The 15245-nt window shown below is 39.2% G+C and overlaps 1 protein-coding gene and 1 long non-coding RNA gene across 6 annotated transcripts in view; one reads left to right on the plus strand and one right to left on the minus strand.

Annotated features, from left to right (window-relative positions):
• Positions 1-6093, plus strand: part of LOC142046904 (uncharacterized) — a 202906-nt gene extending 196813 nt beyond the window's left edge. The window contains exon 6 of the long non-coding RNA XR_012655990.1: positions 4933-6093. This is a non-coding gene — a long non-coding RNA (uncharacterized LOC142046904). The remainder of the gene's footprint in view (positions 1-4932) is intronic.
• HTT (huntingtin) overlaps positions 1-15245 on the minus strand; it is a 213582-nt gene that overhangs the window by 54217 nt on the left and 144120 nt on the right. For all 5 annotated transcript variants that reach the window (XM_075066616.1, XM_075066618.1, XM_075066617.1 and 2 more), the window contains 8 exons: positions 12908-13030; positions 11604-11817; positions 11262-11407; positions 10491-10668; positions 10103-10198; positions 9323-9510; positions 6698-6824; positions 41-141 (listed from right to left, as the gene is read on the minus strand). In XM_075066616.1, the coding sequence (XP_074922717.1) occupies positions 41-141; positions 6698-6824; positions 9323-9510; positions 10103-10198; positions 10491-10668; positions 11262-11407; positions 11604-11817; positions 12908-13030 (1173 nt within the window). The remainder of the gene's footprint in view (positions 1-40; positions 142-6697; positions 6825-9322; positions 9511-10102; positions 10199-10490; positions 10669-11261; positions 11408-11603; positions 11818-12907; positions 13031-15245) is intronic.

The raw sequence follows: 15245 nt of genomic DNA on the forward strand, positions 1-15245 counted from the left end.
AGCATTTATCCTATATAAACATGTCACTGAATGGCTTTACCTCTTGTTGACTTTCTTCTTGGTCCATTACAATTGGTTGAGTTACAAGCACACCAAGGAGAGTAGCCCAGGTTTCTTCAAACTGGGTACGGCTAGTCCACCCTATGAACATATTCAAAGGTATAAGGCTATTTACTACTTCAATGCAACTATAAACTAGCTTTTTATTACAAATTTGGAACAGCATTTTAAAATGAGATGTAATTTCCACAGAAATAATTTCACACTTGTTCCCTTTCAATGTAAGTCGTTTTTATAATTGTTGTAACCTAAGTTTTTTCAATTCTATTTTAAAAAAATGTCAATCTCTTACCTAAACTGGATTCTGAACATGCGTACGTATTCTGATTTGTTTTTCAGACACAATTCTAGTTTTTGATTTTATAGTTTAAAAGCAATAAAACCTTAATGAACAAAAATTTGAGAACAGGGTTTTCATAATAAATACTACACTACAAAACCACCCAAAACTGTCCATTTTTGCAGGGTAGAAATGTGTAGAGGGTCCCAAATGACCCTAAAAATATATAGCTCTCAGTGGAAGCTCATTCCCAGAAGAAGAGGTTTTTTTAAAAACACAATTCAAATAATGCAAAGGTTTCCCAAATAGATCCATGACTACTAAAGTTTACATATAAAATAAATAAAATACGAGAACATTCTTCCAACTCAGCGTAGAGAGTGATCAAACAGGATACGGACTTAAATCATAAATCAGTCAAATACATTTTCTTCTGTGATGCATTATCAAAACAATGGTCTTTTGTAAGTACACAGAGAATTCTATGTTGCAGCCTTGCAAATCTCATTTGGTGGGAAAGATCCATTCATTTTACTTACTGCCTCCATTGCTCTTTTTAACGAGCCTTGTGTGATATTATCTGATTAAAATATGACTATGTAGATCATTGTAGCTACCACTGCTATATAATTTCAACACATCTTGTACAAAGTATGTGAATTAAGGTGTCCATGGAAAGGTTATGATTTGCTGAATGTGATTATGCTATTTGTATGCATGTATCATTTTTGTATCTGAAGTTATGAACTACGTACCTGTATTTCAAATGTTTGTTCCTGTGATAACTACCCACAAGGTATTTAAGCTGCACATCTTGAAGGGACTATTCAAGTTAAATGGCCCATCAAGGAACACTTAACTCACAATAGACCATGTAAGATGCCCATCCACACCTGATGGACTTTCATGTGAACATTCTAACTAGAGTATAGCAGCGACCATTACCCTGACTAAGTAAAGCATGCATGGACATGCGACTTGCCCATGTGACTCCAAATACCATCTTGTTACCTGTAATTTTCCACAAACTAGAACAACAGGTTTTCCCTTCAGCTGGCAGAAGCTATAAAAGGCCCTGGAAACAGTTCCATTTTGCCTCTTTCCCGCTCAAACCTCTGGACTATAGACTTATACTAATGGGAGCATTCTAACCAAAGGACTGAGAACCTTCCAATGATTTTGAAGCAACCAGAGGCTTAAGCCCGCAGTTTATCCCATCACTGCTACAAGTCTGATCCAAGAACTTTGCAATTATTGTATGTATTTGATTCCTTTAACCAATTTTAACTCACCTTTCTTTCTTTTTATAAATAAACCTTTAGATTTTAGATACTAAAGGACTGGCAACAGCGTGATTCTTGGGTAAGATCTGAGTTATATAGACTTGGGTACATGGCTGGTCCTTTGGGATCAGAATAACCCTTTTGTTTGATTAAATTGGTTTTAAATAGCCGTTCATCATTAAGACTAATGTCTGGTTGCTGAATCCAGGACTGGAATACCGGGGGAGGCTTCATTTCTGACTTCTTGTTAGCCAGTGTGGTGAGACAGAAGTTTACTTTTTTTGCTGGGTTGGTGTATCTCATGGAAGAATAACCACGAATTTGGGGTTGGGTCTGTCCTTTTTTCCCAGCAGCTTGTCCTGACTTTGGTATTCTCAGTTGTGACATCTTGATATATGCATAAAGTTTGAAGTGGCACAGCCTGACAATATCAGTGCCAAACATAAGAAACAACTTGATGACACTGTGACAGTTATGCTAATTTTACTGCAATAACCTGGATAAAACCTTTTTGAATTAAATTTAAGTATCTTCGGGGCTCATTGTATTCAAAATGCAAATATTATATATTATTGTGGGATTCTAAGTAACAAGTCTAGGGAGGAGACCTGACTAATGCAAACCCTGTGAACTGTTATGAGCTTCAAAAGGAATATTTGAAACAATTTGAACTTTTCAAGTTAAGTGGGTTTACTAGGAAATACCAGGGGAGGGGGGGAAGGGATGGAAGAGAGGGTTATTCACCTTGTGCAGTAAACTCAGGCGTGTCCCTGTGGGTGCTCCACTGTAGGCGACAGTGTGTCTCGGCACCGCTGACTGGAGATTTTAGGTAGCACTGTCTGGTCAGGGCGAACGTGTGCAGTAGCCGCCTTGTGGTGCCATTAGTGCTGACGCATCCTAGCCCACTCTGTTCCTTCTCTACCATAATGCTCCTATTTAGAAGTCCAGAATAGAGGGGAGGAGGGTGGGTAGTGGAGCACTCACAGGGGGACACATCTCAAAGAACCTCAGTCACTGCACAAGGTGAGTACCCCTCTCTTCTTCAAGTGCTCTCCCTGTGGGTGCTCCACTGTAGGGGACTGTAGAGCAGTACTCCATTATGGCTGGTTGGGTTCCAGAGTAGGTTGGATAGTCGACCATAGTACCGTAAGACCTAGTATCGCATCTGCCTCAGAATCTTTTGTGATTGCACAGTGGTTTATGAACATGTGTACTGAGACCCAGGTTGCAGCCTGGCATATTTCTTTGATTGGTATGTTATGTAGAAATGCTGTTGAGGTAAAAACGGCTCTCACTGAATTGGCCCTAATCCGCTGGGTAATGGGGGTTCTATCTTCTGTTGCTGGTAACATTTGTTTGCAATTTGAAATCTATTTAGACAATCTCTGTTTTGAGATGGCCGTGCCTTTTGATCATTCCGTGGAAGATATGAAGAGTCTTGATGACCTACGGAAATGTTTTGTTCTATCTGGGTAGAGTGCCAGTGCTCGTCTAACGTCTAGTGTGTGTCGCAGGGATTCCTGAGTAGACCTATGTGGTTTAGGGTAGAATGCAGGGAGAAGTATAGGTTGATTGATGTGAAATGATGAGGTTACCTTAGGTGTGGTCTCAAAGTCACTTTGTCTTGAAAGAATACAGTGTAAGGCGGATGGGCCATAAGGGCCCCGATCTCACCCACTCTGCGTGCTGATATGATCGCTACGAGGAATGCAACCTTCATTGATAAATGCAGTAGCAAGCAGATAGCAAGGGGTTCGAATGGGGCTTTGGTGAGGCTCTTAAATACAAAGTTTAGATCCCATGCCGGTGTTGGTTTGCGTACCACAAAGTACTTGTTTTGAATTCCTATAAGTAATGATTTGGTGATTGGATGCCTGAAGGCTATAAATCCTTCTATCTTGTGGTGAAATGTGGATATGGCTGCAATTCTTGGAATTGTTTTGGATCATCTATCACTGTGGTTGAAGGAGGCATGACTGACTCATCCGGTGACAGAGAAGTTGTGTTCCGGTGGCAGTTCTCGTGTATCGTCCATGTCCTCTATAGTTTCCTCAGGTGCCTCCGATGGTTCTGTGGCTGTCTCTGTAGGTAGTCATATTTGCTTCCTTTAAGAGACATGTTCCCCTTGCATTTGCACTCTGTACATTACCCATGGATCCCAGTGTGCCCACTGCATTGGGAACAGTAAGGGTGGGCACATCCATGGGTTGGTCAACCATGGAGGCATATCTCTGCTCAGACATGTTTTGGTATTAGTAAGTGGTGTTTGAGGTTTAGCACCAGAGGGGGAGGAATGACTTGAGTAGAATACTCCCTCCTCCATATCATCTTCCTCCTCACTAGAGAAGGTCTTAGTTTATCGGTACCAACAATACTGGGGAGTCGTCAGTGCCAAGTATAGGAGCCCCTGGTGTTGATGTTATTCATCTGATCAGCGCTGAGGTCATTGGTGCTGTATATACCTGTTTGGGCACTTGCTTCGGTACCGACCTTTTGTGTGTCGCTTTAGTCTGTGCTGATGTGGCTGGTCTCGTCTTTATTGATAACTGCTCCAATGGAATCTGTACTGGGGGTTACATCACCGGTTTAGGTATCGTCGACACCAGAACCTTCCTTGGGGTTGACGGTGCTGTGGAGGAGGCGGCAGTCTTATGCCTTCCACTCGACTCCTTCTCTTTATCATTCGTGCTCGCGGTGCGGCCGTTGCTGGATATGCCCAGAGCGTCAAGCGTGCTACCCCTGCTGGCCATCAGCTGGAAACAGTTCTCTTTAACATCTCTTTCTGCAAGGGTGAGGCATCCCTTTTCCTTGATTTTCTGGAGGTTAGGGTGCTTTCCCTGTCCAGGGAGGAGGTTCCTGAAGAGTCTTTTCTCTGGTTCTTATTACTGTCCGATGGAGAAGTAAGGGATTTTTCCATCAAAATCATTTTTAGTCTCAGATCCCTGTCTCTCCTCGCTCTGGCTTTGAGATTGCTGCAGTGTGTGCATTTCTGAGGGATGTCTCTCTCCCCTAAGCAATGAACGCACTGCAAGTGTCCGTCTGAGATGGGCATCACTCCTTAAACAAGTGTCCATCTGAGACAGGCATCTTTTGAATCCAGGTGAGCCTGGCATTAATTTTACTAATTTTTTTTGTCTAACTATTTATAAAGAACAACAGGGGAGATGATCTCTTCACATTTTTTTTTGTTAGTTTTTTGGGGGGATAACTAGTTTGAAACCGATACTTAATACTAAATGTACGCTATCCACTACCTATAGCTACCTATTAACTCTACTATCTAATTTATTTTGTTTTGCTCTATTTCAGACACCGCTCATGGAGCTCTGTCTGTGGCTGAGGACAGTTGAGAAGGAAATGATGGGGGCCAGCACCACAAGGCAGCTACTGAGGCACATGCACCCTGACCAGACACTGCTACCAAAAGTCTCCTATCAGTGATGCCGGGATGCACAGACACCTACAGTGGAGCACCCACAGGGACAGCACTCGAAGAAGAATGCACATTTCCTACTTCAAAACTCACTTTAGAAGCCAAGCCATGAGGAGGACACCTGATATCTGCTGATCCTCTGTTACAAGAGGACAGATTAAAGACCCAAACAATATAAAGAAGACACTCTCAGATTCATGGGGGCCAGTAAGCTTATTAGCAGTGTGCAGCTTTTTATTGTTTTAATATGTTTTTCTGTAATACTTTCACCTTAAGAATAAATGTACTAGCTTAGAAATTGCTACGTAATAACTGAAGCATGAGCAGTACACTGCCTGAGGGAGGAAGGCAAAGACCTGCTGAGGCAGTCTGCTTTGCTGGGAATTTACAATGTAAGTAGGGAACTGTGCAGCTTGGAAATAAATCAGTCAGGAAAGACAGAAGCATGTCTCCGCCCAAGAGAAGTAACAGTTAGGGAGCCAGAAGCCTAAGAGTGAGTTCCCTTGCTGGACCAGAGAGAGAAAAGACAGGTGCAGCTGCCCTGAATTGTGACTGGTATATCTAACAGTAATGGTGTGTTGCAGGAAAAAAAACAACAACGGATATTTCTATACAATACAAGGAACGTTATTGGCAATACCAAAATTAAATCCCTGTATTACTAAAATTTCATATTACAATTCTGAACTGAATTTAGTGCTCACTGAATTACAGTAATTCTATCCTGCTCTGCAACATCCACTATTCCACTTCTACATAGAAAATGATAGTCAATGAAGTACCAAAATTGAATTGTTTGAGAGTTTTTTTCATAACACTGATACACATACATACATACATACCACCCTGCTCTTCCACTCCCAATTAGGAAAAAAGACCAATGCATTCATTTTAGTTTGGGAATTAAGCAGTATTTGAACCCTGCTCTCTGAAAGGGAAAGATGAAATCACGATCACAGGATATTTTGGTTTAATTTCAATGCACAGTAAGGTTTTCCTATTTTAGTTAGAGAAGAAATCAAATATTGTACTTCATTTTTGCTTTTATAATGAAACCTAGTTTATCTGAAGCTCAGATACCCAAAACTTGTTTATCTGATACAAGATCAAGTGCTCCATCACGTATCAAAGACACTAAAAATGTCCCACCACCTATCCAAATTTCTTTCTGTCTTCCAACACATTTGGGTAAACAGCGATGGTCTATCTTAGGGGTCAGCAATTTTTCAGAAGTGGTGCGCCGAGTCTTCATTTATTCACTCTAATTTAAGGTTTCGCATGCCAGCAATACATTTTAACAATTTTAGAAGGTCTCTTTCTATATGTCTATAATATATAACTAAGCTATAATTGTGTGTAAAGTAAATAAGGTTTTTTAAATGTTTAAGAAGCGTCATTTAAAATTAAATTAAAATGCACAGTCCCTCGGACCAGTGGCCAGGACCAGGCAGTGAGAGTGCCACTGAAAATTAGCTTGCATGCCGCCTCCGGCACGTGTGCCGTAGGTTGCCTACCCCGATCTATCTTTTATCATAAACATAGGTTGTTCCTGGATCTACATTCCAAACTATGAATTTACATACTTCTGATAGCTATTTCTAACAAGTATTCAAAAGAACCAAAAACATGTTGTCTACCTACCTAATGTATTAATGCGATAGATGAACTCTTTAAAGATTTCTTTTTCTTGAAGAAATTCTACAGGAATTTCTGGAAAAGCTGTGCCAAAATCACCTGCAGGTTTTGGTGACCAGCCTAGTTTCCAGACCTGTTGGAATATAAAAAGGATACTAATTATTTTAAAATAGTAAACGTTATATTAATGTTACAGCTATGATCATCACATTTGGAATTAAATATAGCGAGATACCAATAGTAATGATAACCCACTCTAATGCACAAAGGATTTGTAAAAAGATTCTAAATTCAAATAATACACTTCTACCCTGATATAACACGACCCAATAAAACACGAATTTGGTAAAGCAGTGCTCCAGGAGGGGGGGCGCAGGGCTGCACGCTACGGAGGATCAAAGCACGTTCGATATAACGTGGTTTCACCTATAAACACGGTAAGATTTTTTGGCTCCCGAGGAGAGCGTTATATTGGGGTAGAGGTGTACTTTTATGTGCCTACTATATATTTGATAATCTTTTTCATGGTATTTTAAGCGTGTGTTACATAACCTGCTAATAACTCAATGAAAATTACTCAACTCTTCCAACAACAACAAAAACAAGTGGATAATCTTGTTACTAAAAAGCGTTTAAACTTTTTTTTGACCATTTCTAGTAGCAGACTTATTATACTTCTTTCTCTTTACTGAAAGCTGTCAGACAGGGAAACTTTTGGTAAATAAAGCCAAGGTTTCTTTTCTACCCTTACATCATTTCAGAAAGAGGTATCTGAATGCGGTAAATCCCAAATTCTTCATTTAGAGACCACACAGCACATCTCTTTCTCTCCACAATGGACTGAGGTTCAGAAGTCCTTAGATCACTTATGAATTTAGTCTACCTGAGTAATAATGCATAGTACTGACACTAGGTCAGTAGAAAGGAGAGGCAGTGCCTTGTAATAACCAATTAAATTGCTTTTAAATTTAGAGGATTCCATGTTCTCCTTAAAACCTGAACTGTGTAATTAAGATACTATGCACAAAACCTATATTTAATGGTTAGAAGCCCATCTAGTCTCAGAAGACGCAAAAATCAATGAAACCTTCCTCCCAAAAGGCAGCATTTCAGAATGAAATGTTAAATTTAATGGAAGCAAGCAAAACTTGGAAGTTCCATGTTTCACATACCAAACTGACATCAAACCAATCTCATTATTAATCTGGATTACAGGGGTGCCAACAATGTGCAAGGTGCTTTCCAAATACAGGAAGTCCTCGGAGTTACGACGCCCGACTTATGACGCTTTTCAACTGACTGCCCATTTCGCCCCATGATGCTCGTTTTACCCTTATGATGCTCGATTAGCATAAAGTTTACTTGAAATCACTTCCTGGTTGCGCTATACCGGTATGGAGCTGTAAGGGGTCATTTCTGATTGGCTTTGAGGCAGCGGGGTAGCTTGTTTTTGATTGGCTCAGAAAGCTAGAACAGTGATTGGCTGAGGCTCAGCATGTGTGTCGTTCTCCCAGTCTTTCTGAGCCCGTGTTGCCAGCATTCTGAGAAGCATATGTAAGTTTGTGTGTTTATTTGAATGCTGTTTACAAAATACAGTGTACAGTAAATACATTGATGTTGCAACATTAGCCATCTATAATTGATTTAGTAAAAAAATTTGGGTTATTGTGGTGAAAACAGTGTATCAAGTGTTGGTTCACGAACCAATTCCCCCTTCATACCATTGATTTCTATGCGAAAAGCAGTTTCGACTTACAATGCAATTCTGTGTCTTAAGTCCGAGGACTCCCTGTATAACTCACTCTTTGCCCCAAAAGACTTATAATTAAGTCAAACACCACCACTTTTCCTCAGTCCTTCATATAAATCATATATTTTTAAAATAAGCCCTCTAAGTACCCACTATTAGTTGACAGTACAATGTAAACACTTCTGAGGGAAGGATTTAAAGGAGAGATTGTGGCATCTCAGACTAAATTAAGGGAAGGTATTACACATGCAAAGGGTAGCATAAAGCACGAAGTGAACAAAAACTTGACTCAAGAGGGAAAAAATTGTTCTAACAACCTGGATGCCAAAAAGTGTTGACAAACACCAGTATATGCAGATTCAAAAACACTTTCCCCCACAACAGCTAAAAATGCTTCTGACAATTCTGTTTTGTACTTTTAATCAGAGGATCTTACAGTCCTTTAAAAATATTAAGAAATCTTGCAACAACTCTGAAGTATTTCTCTAGCCACTTTATAGGTATATTAACTAATCACTAGAAGGGCTAAATACCTTGCCCAGTTCACAGTTAGCCAGCAGCAAATGTGAACAAAATCCAAGAGTCCTGATTTTTATTAAGTACTAGATGGAACCATTTCAAACAGAATCTCAAGGAGCTCTCAAAGAATCCCATAATTCTAACCAAACATCTCTCTCCACAGAAGACATTCATATTTGAAAATATTTTTAAAGCTAGTATTGCCAGGCGCTATTTAAAGAAAGAAAGAAAGAAAAAAGGACAAAAGGGGACAACCAAATCTGAGTGTAAAGACTGAACATCCAGCAAATTATTATATTTATTTTATTCAAAAATGAACAGTATTTTTCATCTACTATGGAAATAAACCATAATGCACGTACCAAGGGAGGTACTCTTGTGTAGCTGTTTACTAGAGGCAGTCTACCCAAGCTGATGATTATGTTCTTAAGGACAGGAGTGAGAAATGCTGGGATACTGTTGTTTCTCTTATGTCCCAACGTCAAGACAGTCTGTAAACACTCCACCATTTCAGCCACCATTTCACAAGCTGTTGTAATATATTTTGCTTCTGAGTTGAGAGAAAAACAAAGAAGTTTAGTGTAAAATATTGTAAATATATATGAAATGCATATAAATTTAAAGATGTAAGAGGACACAAATACTCCAGTAAGAATAAGCCTATTTCTAACCAACTACCATATCATCACAGTAAGTCCTAGTCCCACACCCAGGCTTGTACTCATACCCGACAGTGCAATGCAGAAGATGAAGTTCTAAAATGTTGAAGTTGGCATCCTTCAGATGACAAATTAATAAATAGTTTTTACACTACCGGTCCAGATGCAACTTAAGGCTCTCATAACACTTTTCAAAGAGTGTTCCATTGACACAGTGTCAGTTAAATCTGCACAGAGCACACCCAATCACTACAGTACTGCAAATGGCTGCTGTGGTCGGAGAACTGTTTTAGAGAGGTCCCAACTTTCTAACAGTAATGCAAGCTTAACCAACAGTGAGAATTTTTTGAAATAATTCCATAGTGCAGATAAGATTCAACCAACTTCCTTTTGCTTTTAACTGGAAATAAGGAGGAAAATCTGGCAATTTTTCTACAAACTATGTAAAACTGCATGCAAACTAGAACTTCATTGTTTACTTACTTTGAGCATTTGAATCAACTTCATCCTCACTGACCCCTTTTGAAGTATTCTTCTTTCTTTCTGGACTAAGAAGCTGGTTTCCAGGTTCAATTGCAACTAAATTAGATAAATACAGAGAAATATTTAAAAAAACCCTTTCATCAATATTATTTCTCAGTTTTAATCCTTTCACAAAATTGTCAAAGCTGCACTTGTATTGGCAAGATATCTGGCAAGTTCAAAGGTAAATAAAAAATAAAGTTAATTTCCATGGTGGAAACACATTTGGCAAAGAAAAAATTCAAACGACAGAGAAAATTCTGCATTTCTTCAAGATTCTTAGTCTAGGATCAGTGAGGTTTGCTGGGTTATTCAGAACATCTTCCATATTTGTGCAAATTTAACTCACCTGCCTCTATTATAAATCTGACACAATTAATTAGGGAGCAAGCCTGTGTCACATACACTGCAGAAGCCAACAAATTCCAGAGACCAGGTTGCTGTAATGTTAGGCAGCAGCATTCCAAAGAAGCTTGAAGATCTATACTTAGAGGAATCTGTTCATGTATTAAATGCCATGACAGTGCCTGTACAAGAAAAAAAGTTTTCCATTATATCAAACTGTCCCCATATGCAAAAATATGAGATCAAATTATTTTTATCCACATAATTACATATATTTGCAGCTACCAAAACTAGCAGGTTTCATTTTTCTTGTTACAGTAAATTAGCATGTCACTAGTTCAAAAAGTTCCAACTAGGAAAAAAGTTATAAGCACTATAGTGAGTAAACTATCATGTTTATTCATCTTTTCAACAAGCCCCACAGTGCCTCTTTCCAAACTGCCAAGACCTCCCTGTCCCTCAGCCAGACTTTCTCTTAGCTGTAGTGAAAAGTCTCCCTTAAAAAACAAAAAACAAAACCACACCCCACCAAAAAAACCCCAGTTTTTTTCATCCTATATCTTCTACTAAATTTCACCTGATGTGTAGAATATACTCTGACACAAAAGAGTAAACACTGAATGAACTAATATTGGAAATTGATGCTTATACATAAACCTAGAGCCCAGAAATTCTTCTAGACCTACAGAACTCCCATTGAATCTTCAAAGTTAAAGGGAAACAGAACATATTTGTAAACATTCTGTTGCATCTTTTATTACACTCACTCTCTTACCTCTAATGACATTACTACAAACTTCAGGATGTCACTCTCTTTGTCAGGAGGAATGGAGAGAGATGCTGGTAATTTAGAGAGTAACAACAAATACTGAGCCAGTGCACGAGAGAGTTTCATCACAGTCTGATACAGCATCGTGTCTCCTATAAAATAAAATGTCAGGGTAAAATCTAGAGGCTCGAAATAAAAACCATCATGGTTAACATTTTCTTTAACAGAAAACATTTTGGGCAAAATATTTTACTGCTGAGAATCTTCGATCCCATTAGAGAATTAACTAATTGTGACAACACTGTTACATAGTATGATGAAGAGAATAAGATCTTTATTTTGTATTACCAAAAATATCGCTTAGCTTGCTCCAATAGGCTGAAGTCTCAACAGGCCGCAATGGCTGAAAAACTTGATGTCTGGCAGGAAATTTTTGAACAATGTTACACACGTGGTCGAGGGTTACCCTACAGGCAGTTTCAAAGAGGCTGCTCTTTTGGTCTTCTGAGATTTTGTTCATGCCAAGACTTAAACAGGGAGCTAACAAGCTTAAGTTGAACTCCTGAAATCACAAATGGTACACAAAAGTTTAAAAAGAACACATTTCTACGGAGAAAGGAAATTAAAGCATTTTGGTAATACTATGCAAATTAACAGAGCAACATTATGGAAGTGCCACTGTGATTGACACAGTTAAGGTTGTGTTCTGGTTCACACTTAAAACTGGATTCCAACTTTATTTTGTGAGGAAAATGACATCTGTCCCAAATTTTCAACACCTAATCTGAATAAAACTAGAGTTTTCTGTGAATTTTAACTGGTTAGAACTTGGAAACTAATCAGTTTACAGATGAGAAACTGAGACAGAGATTAAGGCCAAAGTATACTCTAATTTTGGGTGTCTAATTTAAGATGCCAGGACCTGATTTTAAAAATTCCCAGTGGCCAGGAGAGAGCTCCACGGCATGCAGCTCAGGGAACACCGGGCACAGCCAGAGTGCAGAGAGCTGGGTGGTGACAGCTGGGACGGGTTCATGGAACTGGGCAGCCCCACAGAGCATGGGGTTTCTGACACAAATCATTCCATGTTGACTCCCAGGTGAGTGAAAGAGAGAGCGCGAGCATGCTTGGAGGAGAGGAGGGGAGAGATGAGGGAGAAAGATAATAATTAAGACTCAGATTTAGACACGAGCATTTATAGTAAAAGCCATGGCAATAAACAAAAGTTCACAGCCAGTGACCTGTCCATGACTTGTACTATAAATACCCCTAACTGAGGAGCCGCTGGTGCTCAGGAAGCGTGAGGAGAGTGGCCCCGGGCACCGCTGCTGCACTGCACTGGCTGCTGAAGTCACGGAAGTCCTGGAAAGGTCACAGAATCCATAACGTCCGTGACAGACTCAAAGCCTTAATAATAATTAATGCACTTGGCTATCTAGAGCTCCTTTCAATTGGGAGCTCAAAGTGCTATTATCCAAGCTCAGTAAAACAAAAAAAAAATCAACAAACTAAGTATAATTTAAAGAATTTTTTAATTTCTTTTTTAATAATTTAATTTGGTCATTAACAGTAATATGAATAGGGACACTTAATAAATGTTACAATTTTTAAGCAAGTGTCAATTCTCCTCTTCTCATTGTGAGAGAAATTACCTTACTGGTCATGAAGGAGTTTAGTTCATGCTGAGGTATCCTATTCACCAGCTCTGCACCTTCCAGCAGTGCAGAGTCTGACCTGACCCAGCACTGTGATCTGACTAGTGATACATACCAGTCCTTTAAAGAAAAAAAAAGAAATTTACTACACATTTACTTTTGACAGAGTTAGAAAATAGTTCAATTTTGTTTTACCCACTAATTAGTCTTCTCAAAGACTGTCCTTTTGCCAATCCAGAATTACTGGATTAATCATGCCTACTTCTATCTATGGAGACAGAGCTCTACATATTTCGATTTAAGCACTGAAACTGGGTCCTCTAAGAGACTATTAGGTGTCATCTCATCTAGGCAAGATGAGGTCATCTAGGCACACTGTAATGCACATAAATGAAAAAGACAAGTCATGTGAGTAAAAATTAGAATGAAATGCAAAATTGTATGCAATTTTTTAACAAAGAAAGAAAGCCTGCAAAATCAAACAGAAGATAGCGTTTATCTAGGAATGCTTGGTAAAGGAATGAGGACCAAGTCCTAGCATTTCAGATTTCCTCATTATAAAGTATCTATGGGTCTAGTGGAGTGAGGCCTGTGACCTGAGTGGAAAACTTGTGGAAACTAAAATTTGCAATGGCAGACTTAATACAAGATGGCCTTTAGTATTCTCTCTCTCTTTTTGGTGCCGTTTTAATTGTAAATAGGTGCCAGTATTACAGAAGGGAGCTATCCTATCTAAATAGAATTTGATAGCCTTAGGGATATTAAGGAGCGAACAGCAACCTTCTTAGTGCAAAAAGGCTCAGGCAAAAAGAGGAAAAGCCAATTTCCCGGTTAATGAGAAGAGAACAATATTTTAAGGAGAAATTTAGGAAAAAAATTGAACAGCCACCTTTTTGGTGAAAATCTGAATATAGTATTTCTTGCAAACATGTGCATTGATTTGGTGTACCTATACAACTACAATACGGAAGATTACTTTTAGTGTGATAGGGGACTATGAGTTTTCGATCAAGGGTATATCTGGAAGAGCCTAGAAACTCCAGACTGAGTCTCGCTATACTGAATACCTAGTGGTAACACATCCAGTCAGTCTCTCAGGATAGTGAAGAAAACCAGGATACGCAGGGCTATAAATTAAACCGTATTTTTAAAGTAATGTTCAAGGACAAAAGGGCCTACACCTGGCATTACAGAGTTTTCACAAAGGTCTAGATTGAAAACATCTTTGAAGATCTCCTAAATGGATGACAAAAACCTAAAGGGAATCATTCCTGCTGACACACTAACAGAATAGTGTAGTTCAGATACTGATATGCTTAGAATTGTGAATTTTTTCTTTGGCTATGATAGAAAGTTCACAACAGCAGCGGAGTAGTCAAAGGTCTGCAGAATCAACCTGTTAGCTTTAATGCTGCCAAACTGAGGTTGCCAAGGGCTGGATTAAGGTCCACATCCTGTTGCAGAAAATCTTTGAAGTGGCCACTGCTCAGATAAACCACCTGAAGTAAACTGAGAAACAAGGTCTTCAGATCCAATAGGGAGCTGCAGGAATAATTTTGGCCCAATTTCTCCAGAGCATGCCAGCAATCCTCAGCAAATGGAGAAGTAGTGAGAAAGCATATAGTCAAAGGGCACAACCAACTGAAAAATAAAAGCATCCACTAGCCAAGTTTAAAGGTTCCAATGTGTGGAACAAAAATACAAAAAGATTTATCTGGTGGACATCCCATTTAACAAATACCAAAAACAGCACCTCCCAACTGTCACTCTCTTGGAAGGAAGTTTCTGGGTTCAGTCAATTTGCCTGCACATTCAGCTTGCCCTGTGCACTTGTTACTGAAATGGATAGGTGAGTGCTCCCAGACAAAATCTGCGAGGTTCTGAACTAAAGAAGAGGAAGGTACTCATAATATCACCCTGTCAGTTTATGTAGGTGTTGCAGAATTAGCCGCTGAGAAAACATGAATGGACATCTTGAAGTTTCTGTGCTTTGCAAACAAAGCAGAACCAGACTCCTGGTGGTGGGGAAACATGTTCCAAAGACCTAAAAGATCCTTCATGGGAACAAGGGAACTTGTCCTAGTTTACTACAAAGCCATGTCTTAGAGAACTGACAGGGCTTAAAAGTTAAATCTGTCTATTTGAAAGGAACTGCCTTGATAAGTAGGTCCCCCCATTAATGAAAGCTCTGGATTCTCTCTTTCCTCAGTATTACAGTCACTATGACCATTCATCTTTGCAATAATCTGAGAAACAGATGGAAGATCAAAGGGGAGATCCTCATTCTGGAAGTCATTTTGTTCTGTGAAAAACTGAGGGGTCTTGTCTGAGCAGG

The sequence above is a fragment of the Chelonoidis abingdonii genome, chromosome 5 (genome assembly GCF_003597395.2).
Source record: "Chelonoidis abingdonii isolate Lonesome George chromosome 5, CheloAbing_2.0, whole genome shotgun sequence".
NCBI classification, from domain to species: domain Eukaryota; kingdom Metazoa; phylum Chordata; order Testudines; family Testudinidae; genus Chelonoidis; species Chelonoidis abingdonii.